The sequence below is a fragment of the Condylostylus longicornis genome, unplaced genomic scaffold (assembly GCF_029603195.1).
Source record: "Condylostylus longicornis isolate FDR11 unplaced genomic scaffold, ASM2960319v2 ptg000040l, whole genome shotgun sequence".
NCBI classification, from domain to species: Eukaryota; Metazoa; Arthropoda; class Insecta; order Diptera; family Dolichopodidae; genus Condylostylus; species Condylostylus longicornis.
The window spans coordinates 8,334,352-8,355,117 of NW_026578009.1; the positions used below are offsets into that span (position 1 = coordinate 8,334,352).

At 25.9% G+C, this 20,766-nt stretch overlaps 1 protein-coding gene and 4 non-coding genes across 7 annotated transcripts in view; 4 read left to right on the forward strand and 1 right to left on the reverse strand.

Moving 5' to 3' along the window:
- The window catches only part of LOC129609919 (regulator of G-protein signaling loco), an 83,910-nt gene extending 75,420 nt beyond the window's left edge, over positions 1–8,490 (reverse strand). The window contains exons 1-3 of one of the 3 annotated variants that reach the window (XM_055522203.1): positions 8,337–8,479; positions 7,946–7,998; positions 5,753–7,837 (exon numbers count right to left, since the gene is read on the reverse strand). In XM_055522203.1, the coding sequence (XP_055378178.1) occupies positions 5,753–7,837; positions 7,946–7,998; positions 8,337–8,436 (2,238 nt within the window). In that variant the 5' untranslated portion in view covers positions 8,437–8,479. Of the gene's footprint in view, positions 1–5,752; positions 7,838–7,945; positions 7,999–8,336 lie in introns of all 3 variants that reach the window. The other 2 variants (XM_055522207.1, XM_055522206.1) reach the window with 2 other exon arrangements.
- Positions 8,491–10,886: 2,396 nt separating this feature from the next.
- Trnad-guc (transfer RNA aspartic acid (anticodon GUC)) lies at positions 10,887–10,958 on the forward strand. Its single transcript has one exon. It is a non-coding gene; the product is annotated as a tRNA-Asp (tRNA).
- A 962-nt stretch (positions 10,959–11,920) lies between these two features.
- Trnag-gcc (transfer RNA glycine (anticodon GCC)) lies at positions 11,921–11,991 on the forward strand. The gene has a single exon. It is a non-coding gene; the product is annotated as a tRNA-Gly (tRNA).
- A 1,549-nt stretch (positions 11,992–13,540) lies between these two features.
- Positions 13,541–13,612, forward strand: Trnad-guc (transfer RNA aspartic acid (anticodon GUC)). Its single transcript has one exon. It is a non-coding gene; the product is annotated as a tRNA-Asp (tRNA).
- Positions 13,613–14,375: 763 nt separating this feature from the next.
- Positions 14,376–14,446, forward strand: Trnag-gcc (transfer RNA glycine (anticodon GCC)). Its single transcript has one exon. It is a non-coding gene; the product is annotated as a tRNA-Gly (tRNA).
- The last annotated feature ends 6,320 nt before the right edge of the window (positions 14,447–20,766 follow it).

Consider the following 20,766-nt stretch of genomic DNA (forward strand, 5'->3'; position numbering starts at 1 on the left):
ATTTTTTTAATACAAAGTCTGGTGCAAAACTGACTGCGAAATAGTTTTAAATTCAATTATCAAATAAAAATTGTGTTTTGGACAAATTGTTTTACTTTTGTATAATTACGTTAGTGTCACATCGGGTGTGTGTTAGTAAAAAGCAACAAATTAAGCATGTATAAATTAAGAAATGTTCGGAAAACTCATCATATGCACATTTGATAAGGATAACAAACTGGTTTGAACTTTGGACTTTGCAGAAAAAGTGAATATTTTATTATTTTACATATACGTTATTTTTGACTTTGCAGTATTTTAATATATACATATACATACTCATAACATAATTGAATTCAAGATGACACAGTATTAAGAAACTAGATTTGAATCGCAAATATTTGAACCGTAAGTCTGTGAGAGACAATTTTAAGAATTTTCATTTAAAATATTATTTTAATGAAATATTAATTAGTGATTGCATTACAAACATAAAAAGGAATATTCATATGGGAAAAATTTTGCAAATCTTGTTTGGATCTACTTTTAATTCCCTCAAAATTCCTGGTTTTCAGAAAAAGGACAATTTTTTTTTACGGGAAATCAAATTTGGGTGGCATCAATTGAGTAGTTCAAAATTTTGATTCATTTACACACATTTCATATTAAAATTATTAATCAAAATCGAAGTTGGTGTACTTAAATACAACACGTATATATGTACATACATACATGTAAATGTAGATATAGATATCACATTCTGTTACAAAAATGATCATTCCTTAAAACTAAATACATATGTAAAAATTGGCACCATATATACTTTATTCTAATGTTTAAAAAATTTACACACAAGACGCGTTCTTATGTTATGTATGAATTTTGTGTACGTAGACATAGCATTTTCCCCTTTAAAAAAAAAAAGCACACAACAAAATTGTTTGTGATAAGGCGAATAAATATTAAAATTTGCATTTTATATTTTATATTATGTTGTTGTATTGTTATTTTTTTTCTAAACATATTACTCGTATAGCCAATTTATTTACAAATATTTATATGTCAATGTCAACATTATAAATGTATATATACATATGTAAATAATACATATGTATATTTTTATGTCAAGTATTAATAAAAAAAAAATTTATGTGATCAGAGCATAACCGACCGCTATATCGTCTAGTTTAGTGAAAACGTTACAGAAGATTATGAAAATGCATTTTGAACACTTTCATTCAATTTTAAGGGAATTAGCAAGCTTTTAGCTAACATATCTAGAAAAGTTCAAATTTGGCTATTAGTAGAGCTTCGCTTTGTGCCACTCGAGCTTCCTGAGAAGTTCGGTAACAACCAGAACTCAAATACTTATCAAATCAACAAATTCCATCAACCCGTTCCGTAGATATGGTAAAAAACGTAAAATCGATCCCAAACCGAAAACTCGACATTCAAGATTTAGTGCCATCACGTAACATAAAGCAATTAATTTCAAATGCGAGATCAGTAGAGTTCGTTTCTGTTTAATTTCGTTTAGAATTCAGCAATATAATTATCATTGCATTTGTTTTCCGCTCTATAAGTACTTTATAGTATTATGTAATATGGCTACTTAATTTAAAGTATAATTAGTCAAATACTACTGTGAAATATTGTAAAATTAGTCAAATACATACAGTTTCCTTGCTGTCAAATATTTATAATAGCGAAACTTAACATTAAATTTACAATTAAATTGAAACTGTTTCTAGCTTAAGGTTAAAGGAAAGTTTTAGAAAACTTTAATCAAATGCAATATTAAGAAATCAACAAATTCAAAATAACCTTTAAAGATTTTAGTTAATATAGAAGGACGCCCAATATACATAGCTATACGGCATTGTTGAAAAACATCTTGAAAAGATCTTTCAAACAAACAGATTCGTTTGAAAAGTTCCCCGAAAACCAGCTTTGTGAACTGCCATGTCTCAAGAAAAACCTCAAAGAAAATTCTTGAATAAATAATGTAGTAATAAAGTAGTAAATAATGACAATAATAAATTTTTCGGTAATAATAAGTGATGGATGTTATAAAAAATCTTTAATTATTTAATAATAATTATCAAATCGAATGTTTAATTATTATACAAAATAATTTAATATTTCAATCACAGAAGAATTTAGAATATCTTAAAGCAAAAAAATTTAGCAAAGGAACAAAAACTCAAGTAAAACAATGTAGTCCAACTACAATGACAACTTTATAATCATTTAATAATGCTAAATAACAATAATAATTGCAAAGAATTAAGATATTCAACGTACATACCTCTAAATTTTCTTCAGAATAAAATCCACACACAAGTTCTAAAACAGAATTTTTTGACATGATTTTAATTTGATTGTTGTTTTTTACTTTCAATATAAAAATTCAACAAAAAAAAATTGTTTTAAATTATTTTTAAAACATACATACTTATGTATGTATAACATTTAACAAAATAACTGCAATTGCACTTTCTGAAATTCTATTTTAAAAATTTTTCTTTGATTTTTAATTATTTAAATTTTTACTTCAAATATTGAACAAATTTTTTAAGCTTTATTTTATGCATAATAATTACATTAATAATGATAAAAACACTGAGTATAATAATTTATATAAATAAAATGATCAAAACTATTTAATAATTTCCGCCAGCGGAGATAACAATAAACAATAAAGTAATCAAAAGTGACTAAAATAACAATACAAGGAATGCGACGACGAGACTCGATACGATATCACATGTGCAAATGTTCGAATTAGACTAAAAAATAATAATAAAAAAAAGAAAAGAATGACTTATGGCGTGTTTGTGCTACAAAAACGGAATATGTACTTAAATGTGTGCATGTATTGATATATGTTTTTATATATGGATATACATTTGAATAACATCCAAAACAAATATTTAAATTTTCTTCACGGTTTGAAACTGGCCTGATAACATAAAAATAGTACATATGTTTATAACAATAGATGTATCTATGTACTAAAAAAAATTAAAAATAAAAATAACATTGTAAAGTCCCTCAAAAAATTATGATAATAACGATAATAATGATGAATTCATTTAAAAAATGAGGAAATTGAAATTTGATCATGCCATCTATAAGAATTATATTTTTGAAATTAATTTGAAAGTTGGTTTTATAAACAATTAACCAGCTTTGACTCTAATAATTGTTATAAAATGCAATGGGGAAAATACATAAATCGCTAATTATTTGCTCATATTTTCTTTGTTCTATTTATTGGACCGTTTCAATTGGGGGTACTTTGTGTCCGCGATTCATTTACTCTGCAGTTTTATGAAAACATTATCTGTTTCTTTCTATTTACTCTACTTAAAATTTTTGTGTTTTTATAAAAATTTCAAGATTATAAGCAGTAAAAGTCTTTATATACATACAACATGAACTATTCGGAATGCTAATCTGAACGACATTCTTTGTTTATGCTTTTTTTTATTTAAATTTTAAAATTATCTGCACATTCTTGTACAAAAAAAAAATATTTTAGAAAAGCAATTCAATTCAGTGTATGTATTTACAAATTTACAATGCCTTATGAATTATGAATTGTTATTTACTAACAAAGAGGAAGAAAATGTAAAAAAAAAGATAAAATAAACCATCAATTTCAATATTTATGCATATGTACAGAACTATATGTACCTACATAATAAAACATAGGCTAGCTGAAAATTTCTCAGGTAAAAAAATTAGGAATAGTAATAATAATGTTTTAATATACGTGTGCGTGCAAAAACTTTGCCTATCCTTTAGAAAACTTTCACATTTCTATTATAAAAATAAATTTTTGAAAAAAAAAAAACTCTTATTATTTGTTTCTTAGAAAAATATTGCATAATTCCGAAAAAGTTGTCGCCTATATCGGTAATTCATATTTCATTTAGTTATTTATTTTACTTTCAATTTGAATTTTTAAATAAAAAATGCGATTATTGTATTGCGCTATTATGGATTTTTCTATTGCTCTTAAAATAGTATTAGTTACCCGTTTTATGAAAGTTTTCTTTGAGCTAAAAGAATTAAACGTGGTTATGTTTCAAAAAGGATTACAAATTCTTTTTTTAATTATTTACCGCAATTAATAAAATTTAATTTGACAAAATTTCGGTTATTAGTATATTTTTTGTTATTAATGGTCTCAAGTGTATTAAAACTGTAATTTTTCAACCAACCTAGCTTTTGTTTTTATTTAATTCACAACTAACAATACATTGATGCATGCCCATTGACATTACAGCAAATTTGAAACATTTCATAGAAAAGATGTACCAAAAAAAAAAAAAACCAAATGAATGAAAAAATTGAAAACCGTAATGAAATTAAAAAAAATTTAATTAGTGAAGCATCAATTGCTATAAATTAAATTAGTCAAAAGTTATGGAAGTAAAAATGAATTAAAGACAATAAAAATAGAATTTTTTTTTTATTTTTTTGGTTCACTTTTTAACATACATAGAGACGTACGTATGTACATATATGAATGTACGCATGTTATGGGTTATGGGTTTGTGAAGTTGGAGCATGATTCTTTTCAAATATCATATTTGATACCCTCCCCATAAAAATATACATACATATTTCAACTTGGTTCAACATTTGTATAAGAAAAAGCAATGCAGAGTGCAACATAAAAATTAATAAAATTAAAATCAAAGTTATATACATAGTTACATATTTAGAGTCATGGTGAAAACAAAAGTTATCCAAAGAATAAATAAATATTGGGTAGCATACTCAGTGTAACCATGTACTCAATGTGAAATTCATTCTTAACAGTGATGATGCATTTTATTTGGAATATAAGAATTATGATATATATAACAAATGTTATGAATTTCCTTGAGTATGCTTTAAATTTTGACATTATCTCAACAAACAGAAATTCAGCTAACGAATCAGTTACTCTAGTGTAAAACAATATTTTCGAAGTCGACATAAAATAATTAGTAAACCTTTTTTATACTTGAAAATTTTTATTCCAATTGATGATCTTTAACTTTTGGTAAGCGGTTCAATAAAGCATTTATAGCATGTTTTAAATAACAAAAGTTAGATAATTCTAACGATTAGTAATTTCAAGTTACGTTGTTCTTAACATTTAATTTAGGAAAATTTATTTTGTCTTCTATTTTAATTATTTTCTTTTCAAATAAATGCAAATTATGAATCACGTAATTTTTGATCTTTAAAGTTCAACTAGAAAAAAAAAAAGATTTTTTTTTAATGAAAATTAAGTTTCATTAATTAAACTAAAAAACATGAATTTCAAAGCAAATTCAAATTTTTTTAATATTCTTGTATACTATAAACAAATAAAAGGAAATACTAATAAATAAAGCACATTTATATCTCAAAACACAGATAGTATGTTAATTATTTACGTTTAGTTTTAGAAGTTTGACCTTTTGCTCAAAATATTGGAGTGAATTGATTCAGATAATCGTGTTACGTATAAGTTAACGTAGTTTACATTTAATAGTTAATTGTAATGATAATTTTGTTTATTTGGAAATTTTGTATGCTAATTATGAACAAGATGCATATATGAAAACATATAATTAAGTTTGATTTAATGCCCTGAAATATAAGCTGAAGATGTACAGAGGAAATGATAAAAATAACGTAAGCCATCTTGAAGAAGTTTACTATAATATATGTATACTTTAATAAAAAATTAATAAATTTTCGTCAATGTATTGATATTAAAATAACTTACCATTAGAAGATCTGGTTCACTGTAAGTTCCATCAATGAAATGGCTTTCAAACTTATCATTTTCAACTGCCTTTTTAATATCCTGTAGGCTTCCCCAAATTTCAAAGCTTTCTTGAACGTGTTTCGAAATTCCATTACCACTTTTTCTACTGAAATTAATTAAATTATCTATTACACTAGTTTTTTGAAAATCGGAAAAATTTTCTCTTTCATTCTTCTTTCTGGCTTCTGAATTTTTTATATATTTTGGATCTTTCTCTATTTTTGTTTTACTCTCGTTATTTTCAGGATATGAAGTTTTTCTAGTTCTTCTTATTGGTTTTCCCGGTGGCAGAAATACGTGCTCGGTAATTTTCTTTTTCTGAATCGGACTTTGAAATTGGACTTTAATCTTATTGCTCGATAAAATTGATATATCGTCCATTGACATTTGCAAGTTTTTTTTCTTTTGAAATGTAACTGGTTCATCACGTTCAATAGACGATAAAACATCATCACATGATTTTGTTGTCAATAATTTGGATTTATTTTTATTTTTATTAGATGCTGAGATTGAAGCATTTGCTAAAGCTTCTGAAAGAACTGATGCTGCCAACAATACTTTTTGATCGGGTCGCATATTAACACGTTTACTAAATTCATTCAACTTATATTGTAATTGATTAGTATTAGGGAATGTTGGTGGTAATTGAATTTTTTCAGGACTTGTTTGCAAACTACTGCTGCCGCTGCTACATTGACCAATGTTATGGCAAATACCAGATGGCCTAGATAAAACTGGAATCGTTCTATTGTTTAATATGATATTTGGAAAATCGACTACTAAAATTCTATCAGATATATTAGCGCAATCATTATGAAAACCAATTCCAGAATCTGAATTTGATGATGTAGTGGTTACTTCGCTGTGATTACTTGGTTGAGGAGAATTTGCTGACGGTTCTTGGTTAAAACGCTTACCGGAGTTACCGTTAATACCTTGTGAATGGAAATTACGTATGGGAAATGGCATCGTTTTCATTGTGTACATACTTCTTATTAAATTTACAACATATTCTGAATTATTTGGAAATTCTAGGCACAAGTTTGATATAGGGTCTTTCGTACATACAATTTGAAATTCAATTGCTTTATGTTCATGAACACTGTGTTCACATATTTTTGTATCAATGACAAATACATGGCAGCTGTTAGAAATTGTAATTTCTTTCGGTTGTAATTGATTATTGATTATACCACCGACTGCACCTTCATCTTCATTCTCATTGTGAGTATGGAATGCGCTTGTGACTAAACCAAAAAATCGATTTTCGCTTTCTGAAGAGCTTGTTACATATGTGAGCCGAGATGCTGGAAACGCTGCCAATATTACAGAGTTAGAATTTTTCAATGTTAGACAATTTGGTAATATTGTCATAAGAACAGTACTTGGACTTCTCTTCTCACGCTGAAGTTTTCTTATACAACTTCGGACAGTTTGTAATTTAGTACTAGTAGTTATTTGCCTAGGCATTTCTATAGTTCCCATATATCCAACGATTGCACGGTACTCTAAAGGTGATATTGCATTATCGTCTTGTAAACAAATATTTGAACTTTCAAATTCAACAGTTTTCCGAATAGCCGCGTTTATATTAATTTGTTCTTTTGAAGTACTAGCTTTGGGAGATAGTAAACATGTCACTGGACTTTTTACATTGGAATGTTTTTTAATAATATCAACATTAATATTGACTGGAGCTTGATTTTCAGACATATTAATTTGATTTTGCCGTATACAATTGTCATCAGCGTAATTTTGTTTTAAAATTTTTGTTTCTTCTCTCCATAAATTTGGTTTTTGGGATGATGGCACGTTTTTTATTCGATTCATTTTATGTCTGTGTTGTATATATCTGGGTTTTACTCGATTTATATGCCCAATAGATATTTCTTCTTCTGAGCTGTCTGAGAAATAGTTTTCAGCTATTTGGAGTCGAATTGTTCCAAATGAATTTCCGATGGCTTGTGCAACTGCTTCATGCGGCAATTTAGACACATTAGTACCATTTACTGATATTAAAAAATCTCCAGCTTTGAGCCCAGCCTAAAATAATGAAATTCATTAAAACATATATTAACAAATTTTATATGTATTAGGTTTATACACATTAATGCATGTTTTTTTTTTTAATTTATTTAAAAATAATATTACCTGATCAGCTGGTGAATTTTCCACAATACACGACAAAATACAAGGCTTCTGACCTAAAAATTAAAAAAAAAACATCTAAAATCTACTTTAAACATTTATGTATGTACAACATATGAAAATGAAATGAAAAGATCAGATCTCACATGCCCAAGGCATTTGGGTAATAACTATTTAAAATTTAGCTTAATAGTGTAGGCGTCTTATGAGCATATATGATATTGATTTGAACTTATATTAAGATACATTAAAAAACTTCATAGCAAGGTCGTTGTTAAGTTATTTTTCTCAAGTTTTAATACTGGTTTTGAGTCTGATTTGAGTTTTTAAAAATAAATGAAAAAGAAACCTAACAATTTCTGTAGGTGCTACACTCTTTTTTTTCTTCACTTACCAGATATGGTGAAACCAAACCCATTACAGCCTCTTGACACTTCAACTGTGCGTGTATTATAATTGGGACGTTTTTTTCGTCTTCTATGATGGTGATGCATGTTATAATTTTAACATGAATTAAACTTCAAACAATTCTTGTTAGTTTAAAATTATAATTTTTTAGTTATTTGATATAAATGGAATATGTAAAATATTTCGAAGTCGTGTAAAGTTTTAAATGTTAGCAAAAAACTTGTTTTCGCGTCTGTGGAATGTTGAATTTTGCAAAAGATAGTTCTAAGTGCATACTATTAAACTTCAATTAAATAGTTTAATGAAAATAAATTTAATTTTTTTTAAATAAGAAATCCATTGTTTTATTTATTTTTATTAATTTTTACAAAAAAAAATCATTTTAAAACCAATTAGTTTACAAAACAAAAACTTCTTTGTATTTTAACTGACAATTAAGAACTGACGTCAAAATGTCAAAATCAAAAATTTTTGTTTATTTTTAACAATTTTTTGGCGTATTGTACTTAAATATTTTGCAGCGGCGCATTTTATACAGCACTAGTATTGCCATAACTAGAAATTTATCTGAGAATTTTTATATAAGAAGGAATGAAGTAATTTTTTTCAAACTTCAATTGCCATTATTTATTTTCAGAAGGCTTTATATCCTATTTTACCAAAAGTTTTGTTTAGATATATTTGGTTTTACAAAAAGCAATTTTAGTTAACTTTTTCATTTATCAAAAACATCTAAAGTGTAAACTGAATGAAATTTCTTTTTTACTTTGATTTTCATGCTGATCAGATTTATATGGTTACTTTTTATATGTTTGTGGAAATGTTTTCTTCTTTTTAAACGTAAGATTGAACGTTTTTGACTTTTCTTCATTTGACAGTTTTTAAATATTTGAAAAGTATGTCAAAAAAATTGATATAATTTCTGATTAATAATCAATGAAACTGGTTTAATTTAATATATAATTATATTATATAGATATGCTTTGGCAACAATAATGTCAAAACAAACAAGCGAAAATTTTTCGAAGTAAAAATAAATAATTTTTGGTAAAGTCACAATTGTATTTCATACTTAACACAAAAATAAACAAACAAGAAAATAAAACGCACCGTTTTGTCCAATGCAATAACAAAATGGTTTTCTATGCAGTTCTGATTTACAACTGCAATTGCGAACTTAACAATACTTAACAGTTTGAAATATTTTTTTTGATTTTGAGAAACAGCAATATTTTATATGAACTTTAAGTAAAAAAGTAAAAACTGTTTAAATATTGTAGATACCACATTCATGTATACATAAAATATGAAAAAGACAAAAGATCAACATTGGTCTTTCCCAAAGTTGAAACGCGGGTAATAAAGTTTTAGTGAACTTTCCTCATTCTAACGTTATAGAGCTTCTCAAGAACTCTTTTTCCTCACTTTTTGGAATTTTAGATCTTGCAGGATCGATTTTTAAAAAAGTCGTTAAATAATAGCGATTTACGAGACCTTTTCAATGGTTTTAAGTCAATTGTTTCAATTAAGTTGAAAACATACAATGAGCGACTTTTCGCAACGAAATGTTAGAATTTATATGGAACACACATTTTTAAATGGGACTGCCCAGGATCAATTAAAACTACTGGTGTGAATGTAACCGCCTTTGGTGAACTAGCTTAAATTCCTATTGTACCGCTAATAGCCTAATTCCTATTACACATGGAAACATAGTTTCCATGTGTGTGTAACATTATATGCAAAATACTATTATTGTCTTTTCCGTTCCGCTTTTTCTGGGTTAACGACGGAAATCATACGTCGTCGTCGTTAACGGTTTTGATTACGTTTTTGCAATTACGCTACTTGATATTTATATTTCTTCTTCATTATTTGTTTTCCGGTCAACATTTACAACCAAATGTACTAAATAATTTACAAACAAATGTACCAAAGAACATTTTACAAATTTTACACAAAATGAAAAAGCCATTCAATATTTTAATGTTTTTGTATCATGTGTGCACGTTTATTTTATTTACTACTTTTGTTATAGATAACCAGTGTAAAAAAATGAAATTTTGACAGCATATACTGGCTTATCTCAAACTATATAAAACTTTCACACAAAGTTTTTTCTTTACTTTGGCACTACTTATTGCATTCTTCGAGATTATGCATCAACTAACAATTGAAAATCAATTCTTTTTAATGAAGTCTATTTATTTATGTTAACTTAAAAAATTACAAAACTTATAAGAATAATTTTTTTTATAAATTTTTATTTTTTTTATTTATTAAATTTATAACTGTTGAATTATTAGCATTTTCGAAATTAATTAAAAAAGCTTTGAGATCATTGAAATAATAAAAACAACGTGAAAATAATACTGTAATAAGGAGCTGCTTATGTGTATGCATATTTAATTTATTTTTAAAATACAATACAATTTAATCTTACAATATTATTCAATTAGAAACTTGTGTTCAAAGAAGTTTTTTAGATCTCAAGTATAGCAAATAGATATAATATAGAAAAATGACTAAAACCAAGTCCTCGGTAGTATAGTGGTCAGTATCCCCGCCTGTCACGCGGGAGACCGGGGTTCGATTCCCCGCCGGGGAGGATATTTTTTTATTTGAACAGAAAAAGAAATTATATATTTTTTCAATATGATAGTAATGAAATTTAATCATATTTGATTAAAATATTGTGCATATGTTTAGGCGATATTTATTTGGTGTTTCTTATTTTCAGTAGCTGAAATAATTATACTTCATAAGTTATTAATACAAAATCAGTGAACATTAGGTCTAAATTTATATCAAAATTCAATATAAAAAGAAATTCAACATAAAAATGTATGTATGTATGAATATATTTATAGAATTACCAGATATCTTGCACTGCAATAATCGTCGAAATGCTTATTTATCTCTAATAAATATTGTATCTGTATGTATTTTCATAAGTTGTTATTTGATATACGATTGTGTATTTGTTATTTTTATAATTATCATATTATCGATTATCATATTAATATACGATAATATATGCGTGTATTTATTACACCTCTTAACAATTTTATTATGAAGTTGAATTTTATGTAAGATTGAAAAGTTCGCATGTTTAAAAAATGTATGAAATATTTTTTATTTTAAATTTTAAAATTAACTTTGTCTTAAAAATAAATTTTTTTAACTTTGTCGCAAAAATGAAAAATTTTTATTTAGTGAAATTTATTTATATAATAAAGTCATGTTACACTATTTTCAGAGTATGAACAAAACGCGTAAACCATGTTCAATAGAAATAAATAGCTATTCAAAGTAGAGTAAAATTTGTGAGAAGTAGGAAAAATTGATACCATATTCTAAAACGCTGTTAGAAAGAAACTTTTTTTAGCGGTTTAATTTCTTCATCATAAATATGGTTCACATCTGGTTCGGTGTTTATACGAGTATTAAGCTATGAAATGAAAATAGAAAAAAAATTTATATAAATTTGTGAACAAAATTCTAAAATTTAATTTATTGTGAAGATAACAAAAATAATAATTTTTTGCTTATAAATCCTTAGGGATATAAGCATCGGTGGTTCAGTGGTAGAATGCTCGCCTGCCACGCGGGCGGCCCGGGTTCGATTCCCGGCCGATGCAGCACTTATTTTTTTTGGAAAAAATTGCATTTAAATCTATAACATAAAAAAATTAGCTTGCGCACTATAATAAAGTTTTATTTTTATTATTTATAATACACTCATCCCTCGCATTACGGAACTAATATGTTCCAGAAATGTTGTCCGTAAATTGAAATTCCGTAAATCGAATCTTTTTTCTTACATTACGTTACAATCACATAATTTTTTACCTAAATTTATATAGGTACACATATTTTGTTTTAATATGCAAAAAATATATTAGGATTTTATTATTATTACAACATTAGACAACAAGAATCAAAAAGAAACTTTAATTCTTTGAAAAAAAACCAATTACATATACGAGTACATACATACATAAATTCTTTGCATTATTTTGATCTGATCTCTGTTTCATATAAAACATTACAGTATACATATACATACATAATCACAATGGTTTTTACGGAGCTAGGTAATATTTAACATATGTACATATATGTATGTATTTTTAAACAAAAAAATTTCTAGATATATATTTTTTTTTTACAAAAATTGTAATTTTTTAGACTTTTTTTTTGTTTGCATTTTAAAAATTTTCCGTAAATCGAATTTTTTTCCGTAAAAAGAGACTATTTTCCAATTTTTGAATTCCGTGAAACCGAAATTCCACATAGAGAGCTTACGTTAAGCGAGGGATGAGTGTAGATATTTCTAAGTCTTACAAGTTTACACGAACATACACTTACATATGTATATGCATATGGCCCTATTTTTTATTCATTGTCTAAAATTAGTTAATGAAATTCTGCTGTTCATATTTTATTCCTTTTTGTAAGTGGCAAAATCACATTTTATCAACTCATCTTGGTATTAATTAACACATCCGATAATGATAAAATCAATTAATAAACTGTAATTTTTAAGTATTCATGTTTTGTCTTAATACATTTTATGATTATAAATTCAATTAATTATGAGATATTAGACAATAGTATTTGAGAAAATGTTATAGGTATTAGTAAATATTGTATTTCTATGTATGTATTTATATCGATAAAAATTTGAATAAAATTAATCTATATAAATTTCAAATTCATTCATTTCATGTTAGTGTAGAATGCCGGTTTGTTATAAAAATTTTACAGTTATAAGTATGGTTCTTCTCATCGATTAGGAATTCCGGTTTCTGATAGAAATCTTGTAGTTATAAGTATAGTTCTTTTGCTACTCATATAAGTAGAAAATTAATTCCTACACCGGATTTGTATTAATTCTTCTCAAGTGCTTAATTTTACTTGAAGGGAAAAGTAATGTTTTTTTATGTTTGACGGATGTTGTACATATATGACCAGAATCAGCTGATTTATACTTTTTGCTGTCAACTTGATGCAATCTCGAAAATTTGTATTTGAAATCAAATAAATTTTATTATTTTTGACAAAGAAAGCCAAATTTTTTACAAATTTTTTATGTGTGCAACACTATGTAATCTTTTTTATTTCAATCTTTTATCATTTTCTTTTTATTGGGCATCAAGTAAGAGTAATATATAGTAGAAAAACAAGTCCTCGGTAGTATAGTGGTCAGTATCCCCGCCTGTCACGCGGGAGACCGGGGTTCGATTCCCCGCCGGGGAGGGCATTTTTTTTATTTGTCGCTAAAATAACAAATTACATTTGACATTTTGTAATTTTTGGGAAGACTACGACTACTTACGATTATTATAATAATGGAATATACATTTAAAAAAAATCGTTATTTTTACCAGTAGGTGCAGCACTTAAGTAATTAAGTGTAATGTATTTAATATACGATTATGAATTTGGTATTTAAAATTTTAAAAATATTTCTTATATCTCCAATAGAATGGCTTTAGAAATTTATAACAACTTTGTAATGAAATTGAGTTTTATCATAAAACTTTTGTGTGAGATTGGAAAGTTGGCATGTTAAAAAAAATAGGAAATATTGATCAAACCTTTTTAACTTTCTCTTAAAAATTAAAAATTTTTATTTATTTAAAATTAAATTTATTTATAATTATCTTCGTATGTTTAACTATTTACAGAGTACGAACAAAATACATATCGTATCTTTTATGATAGAAGTTATGATATAGTTATTCAGTTGAAGTAACTACATTGAGTTGTTGTTCAAAAGTTGGGAAATTGATACTATATTTAAAGGCTCTGCTAGAAAGTAACATTTTCTTTTACAGAGTCGTTATAAATTGCTTTATCATAAATTCGATGTACATATCTAATTCGGTATTTATATTAATAAAATAGAAAATAATTTACAAAAATTTTATGTAACTTTGTGAACAAAATTCTGAAGCTTAATTTATTGTGAAGATAACAAAAAAAATAATTTTTTGTTTATAAATCTTTAGGGATATAAGCATCGGTGGTTCAGTGGTAGAATGCTCGCCTGCCACGCGGGCGGCCCGGGTTCGATTCCCGGCCGATGCAGTAATTTTTTGTTTTAAAGAGTAGCAATTTAAGTCTATAACATTATAAAAATAGCCATAAATATAACTCACAAATGTTTTATTGAAAAATTTATATTTTTGAGATCTATTCATCAAGTGTATCATAATTTGCTGTTCATCTTTTATTTATTTTTGTAAGTGACACAACCACATTTTATCAACTTATCAAGGTATTAATTAACACATTCGATTAAAGTAATTAAAACATAAAATTTTATGTTTTTGTAGCGCTAACAATATTTGACAATGATAAAATCAATTAATAAATTATAATTTTTAGGAATTCATGATTTGCCTAAATTTATCTTATGATTATAAAATAAATTATTTATAAGGTATATATCAGTGTTTAAATATTACTTATTGGTTTCTCAGAAGTTTTATATGTAATTACTTTTTTTGTTTTGAACAGTTAAAAAAATTTATTAAAATAAATGTTATCAAAATAACAATAATACTACGAGTATTAAGTATGGAAAGCTAAAAAATAAATCAACAGACCGCAAAGTCTATTTTGGATTTAGTGAAAGAATTTCAGACAGACAATTAGCATTTAGTTAACCTAACTAGAAAACTGTAAATTTGGCTCTTTGTTAAAGTTCACTTTGTGTGTTTTGCATTACTTTGCAAACTTCGTCAAACAGTCGAAATTGAAATTCCAAGTTCTCTCTAAAAATATTTTATTACGTTTCTCTATCACGGAGTAATGCATTCCTGTTGAAAATTTGACATGTGAATTTTTTTCGTTTTTAATGATATACTCTGTACACTGATATATTGTCAATAAACATCATATATCCTCACTAAACATAATATTGGATAGTTTATTTCCTTTCACTTTGAATATATTGTTTTTTAAACAAGGTTGTATATATACTTACATATTATGATTAATTTTAAATAAATATGGAAATTTTCTCTCAGCTGGGGCAAAAAAATCTCTTTTCTTGTTTTGAGATCAATAAAAATAATCTAAAACGATCAATTTATATGCACATATAGTTCTTCCTGTCACTCATACAAACGGAAATTTATTACTATATTGAAATTATATTAATGACTTTCATTTTTTTTAATTGCAAAATTAATGTTTTTTTCTGTTTTTGACTAATGTCGTTTATTATCAAATTTATTATTTACATTTTTTACCATATCATTTTTTACCATATCTACGGAACGAATTGATGGAATTTCTTGAAATTTCATATTTAAGTTCTGGTTTTTACCGAAACTAACTGGCGAGCATTTCAGGGAACTCGGGTAGCACAAAACGAAACTCTACTAAGAGCCAAATTTACATTTTTCTAGGTATGTAAACGAAAAGCTTACTTACGCCCTAAAAATTGGAAAGAAGTATTTAATAGTCATTTTTAAAATATTCTGTAACACTTTCACTTAACATTGCGGTCGGTTATGTGCTGACCACATCAGATTTTTTATTTTGTGTATCTACACAGGTATGTAAGATTACTAACTTTATAGGTTATTACTAACTTAAACATCTGGGGAAAAATTTTAGCTATATTTTTCCTGTTTTAATTATTTTCAGTTTGACTATTTAATAACGATAACCTAATTAGAATAATTTTAGAAAAATTGAAAAATCGAAACAGAATAAAAAGGATAACGTATGTTCGGAATTTCACACAAGGGAATATATTAGTAGCTTGGCTCCTTCTGTTAGCTGCCAAACAACTTCAACAATAGTTTGGCCATATCTAAGAAAATATGGAAAACACAGTACTGAAATTTTGCATAAATGAATATAGTACGGCAACTTAAAGTCATAGTCTGTTGCATATAGTCAGCTATGGTATATTTATTCTCGCATAGTATAACAATTTCGTACGGGTATCACAGAGTTGACACGGTCAACTCTATTTTTTCTCGTTTTTTCATTAATTTCATTCATTTTTTTTTGCAGAATTTTTTAGAGAAATTTTATGCGAACTATTTGAAATTTTTAATAAAATTTTATAAAAGACTGTACTGAAATAATTTATTAGTTAGTCTGAATTTTTTCTTTGACCATGTTAAAACGGTTTTTAATTAATTTTATATTTATTATTGGAATTTTTTATTATAATAATTGCTATGGTAAAATTTGTGAATTTTTTTTCTTAATGTTGTCCTATTATAAGCTTTAATTTATAAATAGAAATATTAATGGAACGCTTGTAAGAGAACGTATTGGCGCAAAACCTATGATATTGAAATCTCAATTGAAAATTATAATTTAATACTGTAATTAATAAGTTATTGTGCTAAGTTAAAAAATAGTTTAATATAATAGTATTATATAAATTATTTATTTTACGGTATGGCATTTATTTTTGATTAACTTTATTCGCTTTTGTGTTATTGTTCAAAATTAATGCTAAGAAGAAATCTTTTAGAAAAATATTGAAACAAACACGAATTTGGTGCTTTGTCAGTAATTGCAGAACACAAAAAAAAGGAAAACTATGAGGAAATATGTTCTAAGAGACCATGGAATCGCTTATCTGCCAAATCCTTAATTCTAGTTCTTTACCGAAGTGTTAGTAGGAGAACAATAGGATGATACTAATATCAGTCCCGTAGAATTTTTACCTTTCATTTTTTCATATGTATTACTTTTAGTTTTTCGATTTTATTTCCATTTCGAATTGTTTTTAAAAATTTCAAAAACTATAAAAAATATTTTACATTTCTCATATTAACTAACAATTCAAACCATTATTCTTACAGGATATAAGGGTGAAAAAACTTCTGCTATTGTTGACGGTATTCAAGGAACAACAAAAATCTATACAATAAAATTTATACAAAATAATTCAAATTCAGCAGAAACTTCAGAGAGAAAAAATAATGTTAAGAACATAATTACCGAAAATTTTCCATTTAAAGGGAAATTCATTCCATCAAAATATTCTATTGCAAATGTTACAAATATTATTTTTAATAAAACATCAGTCACTCAATCATTTCTATTTAATAAAACTAACACATTTTCATATAACAAAACGAATTTGATACTAAATAACAATAATATACTAACATCAACCACTATATCTCCTATAAGATCCAATGAGATAAATTCTTTAAATTTTCAAAATCAACAACTCGGTGAGTTTTTTACTCAAAAACAACAACAACATACACAACAACAAAATCCATCATATTATACAGATTTAATTCAGATACCATCAAATTCTGGCCCTTTACCACAAGGGTTGATTACTGGAAATCGTTTCACATCACAAGGTTTGATTCCCGGATATAGCTTTACATTTCCTCATAATCCTAATAGCAATTTGATTGCTTTAATACCCAGACCTGGGATCAATCAAAATCAATTTTTGAATTCCCATTTTACCCTTACTTCATCACAACCTTCGTTCCAAAGTCATTCGTCGTCGATGCCTTCATCATCAGGATTTTATGAATCACATGTTTCCCAACCATTTTATTATATTTCTCAACCAATGAATATCAACAATAATAGAACATTTCACCAATAATTTTCACTAATAATTTCAATAATTCACTAATAATTTTCACCAAATACCAATAATTTACTTCAATCAAGCTAATAACCAAAACAATTTGCAACCAAATTTATATGAAATGGTTTCTGAATCGAATAAAAATGTAGCCGAAAATCAAAACGATTCTCAACAAACTAAAAATTCTCAAAATCGAAAGAAAGATTGTCAAGAATATCAGTTGAATTATTTTGATGATTACGAAGATGAAACTAGGGAAGGAGGTGTTTCTGTTGTAGCTGAATTAAATGCAAAGAAATCGGAAAAGAAAAAGGAGTCACCAATTGTTAAAAAGAAAACTATACAAAATTTACCTGCATTTTATAGACCAGCTTATTTTCAATTAGCTTCTCAGAATTATGTGATGTTAAAAAAAAAATTTTGATATTAATATTTGGGTATTTAGTTTTAAAATATTTATTTGTAAACCTCATTAAATTAAGTTAATTTCATTACACCTATTTATTATACATATACGTATAAATATTTTTTTCAAATTTGTTATAAATTTTAACAAAAGTTATTTATCACTTGTTATTTTGTGTTTAATATTTAAGTATATATATATACATATACAAGAATGTGCATTTATTGTTGCCGTAAATCGAATAACAATATTGGCAAATTTGATTTGGTTAGATGCAAATATGATGGGGTTTCCTAAAAAACAAACAATCAAATCAAACAAAATTTATAAATTTATGAACAATGTTTGAATGAAATTTTATACGCTAACTTATATTGCTGTAGCTGATAAGTCTAGGGCTACATGATATTTTTTAAAAAGTATGGTTTTTCTTATAAAAAAGAAAATTTTTTTTTCCTAAAAAATAAATTTTATGTGGGAGGAAGTTTAAACTAAGTATATGTTATGACGATATTTACTTATGTAGAACTTTATGAATAATAGTTCGATTTAATTATTAATATATCGTATCGGAAGTTTGATACTACAAAATGCTCTAATATAATTTTATCAATTTGCAGCAATTCTTAATTGATTGTTTTCATGTTTGGCATACAAAAAAAATTTTAATTAAATTTCAATTTCATACATTTATTTTTCTGTTTTATATTTAGGGGCTTTTCAAATTGCTTGTAACATGATTTAAATAATAAAATTATTTAGCGTAGATCAGAAATAAAACATTGTGTGCTATGAATTTTAATTTCTCTTCTCTTTAATTGCGTTATACCAAAAGAAAAACAAAATAATAATCAAAAATGGAAGAATTAGAATTCAAAATTTTCGTCTCAGTTTAGTGAAGTATTAAAAATATCCTGAATTTTTGCATACAACAATAAAATTTATATGATGTACAATAATTTTTTCTTTGTTTCTCTTAATCCTTGTATATATTTAGAAAAACAATTATGTATGTATGTATGTGCATAATATACATTCAATTTAAAAATTACATTCATAAATTTTTTCATGTGTAGCTTACACGTGTTCTATATTGTTCGTGACTATATGAAATTGTTTGAAATACTTGTTGGTTTTATTGAAATACAAATAAAAGTTTGTAGCTGTGTGTATATACATAAAGGATACACAAAACTAAGAACGTTCTTTTCATAACAAAATTTTGTGTAATATTTTGAAATTCATAAGTGTCCGCAATTGATTTTAATTGAGGAAAATATAGAATTTATGCAAGAATAAATTTGAGATTTATTAAGAATGACAATGTTTAGAAGTTTATTTGAGAATTCGGAATTTAACTGGCTTTTTCGTAACATAGTTTGGCAACTATTCCGAACTAATATTAAACTCACATTTGTAATAAATACATATCCATCGAAAATGAATAAAATCCGCTTTGTACGAGTATTCATTTCTATTACTTAAATGTATAGAATGATTATTGGAGAGTAGTTCCTCCATAGATACTGGAGAGTAGAAAAATAAATGTGTGAAATTCGAAAAAGCGGTAATGTGAATTTTCAAAATTGATACTTAGTGATTTTTAATTTTTGCACATATTTTTAACAAATTTTTTGTATACAATGATGAAATCTCCGAAAGGAGAGTCTAAATGCAAATTGAAAAATTTTATTTGAGGTGACTATAATTGCAAGAATAAAATTATATATATGTGAGCCGGGAAGGTTTCAAAAATTCAATAATTTTTTGAAAGGTTCGATGCCGAATAGACCAGTATAAATAATAGCGTAATTGTTTAGCATTGAGTGCTAAACAATTACGCTTTAAAGCGCATATTTGATTGATTTCTACTTATACTCAATTTGAGGAAATCGACTCATATAATTCTATAAAATTTTAAAAGACGTGTACATTGCAATACTGTTTTCATTTGTTCTTAGATTTACTATATATTTAAAACTAAATATGTATATGAAGTAATACGCATTCACTGTAGATAACACACGTCCAATGAAAGCAAAAGAGCAATATGTTTTATAAATAATAACAAAAACAAACACAAAAAAATAATAATAATAAAAGGATGAAGAAAATTCTGAAAAAAAAAATGGAAGTAAGTAAAGTTATTGAAATGGGTAATAGTTTTACAAACTTTGTCAATAAGAGAAAAAATTGAATGAATTTCAGTCTTCTTAACCAGACATTTAATAGGTGTGGGTATTGTACGTACAATGGCCAGATTATAGTGTTGTTTGTTGTTTGATTCCATTTCATATATAATAGAATTTTTATTTGCCTTGGTCATAAACGATATCCTCGTTTTATTAAAAAAAAAAACTAAAACAAAAAAAAAACAGGAAAAATAATGTTATTGCTACAGAAAGG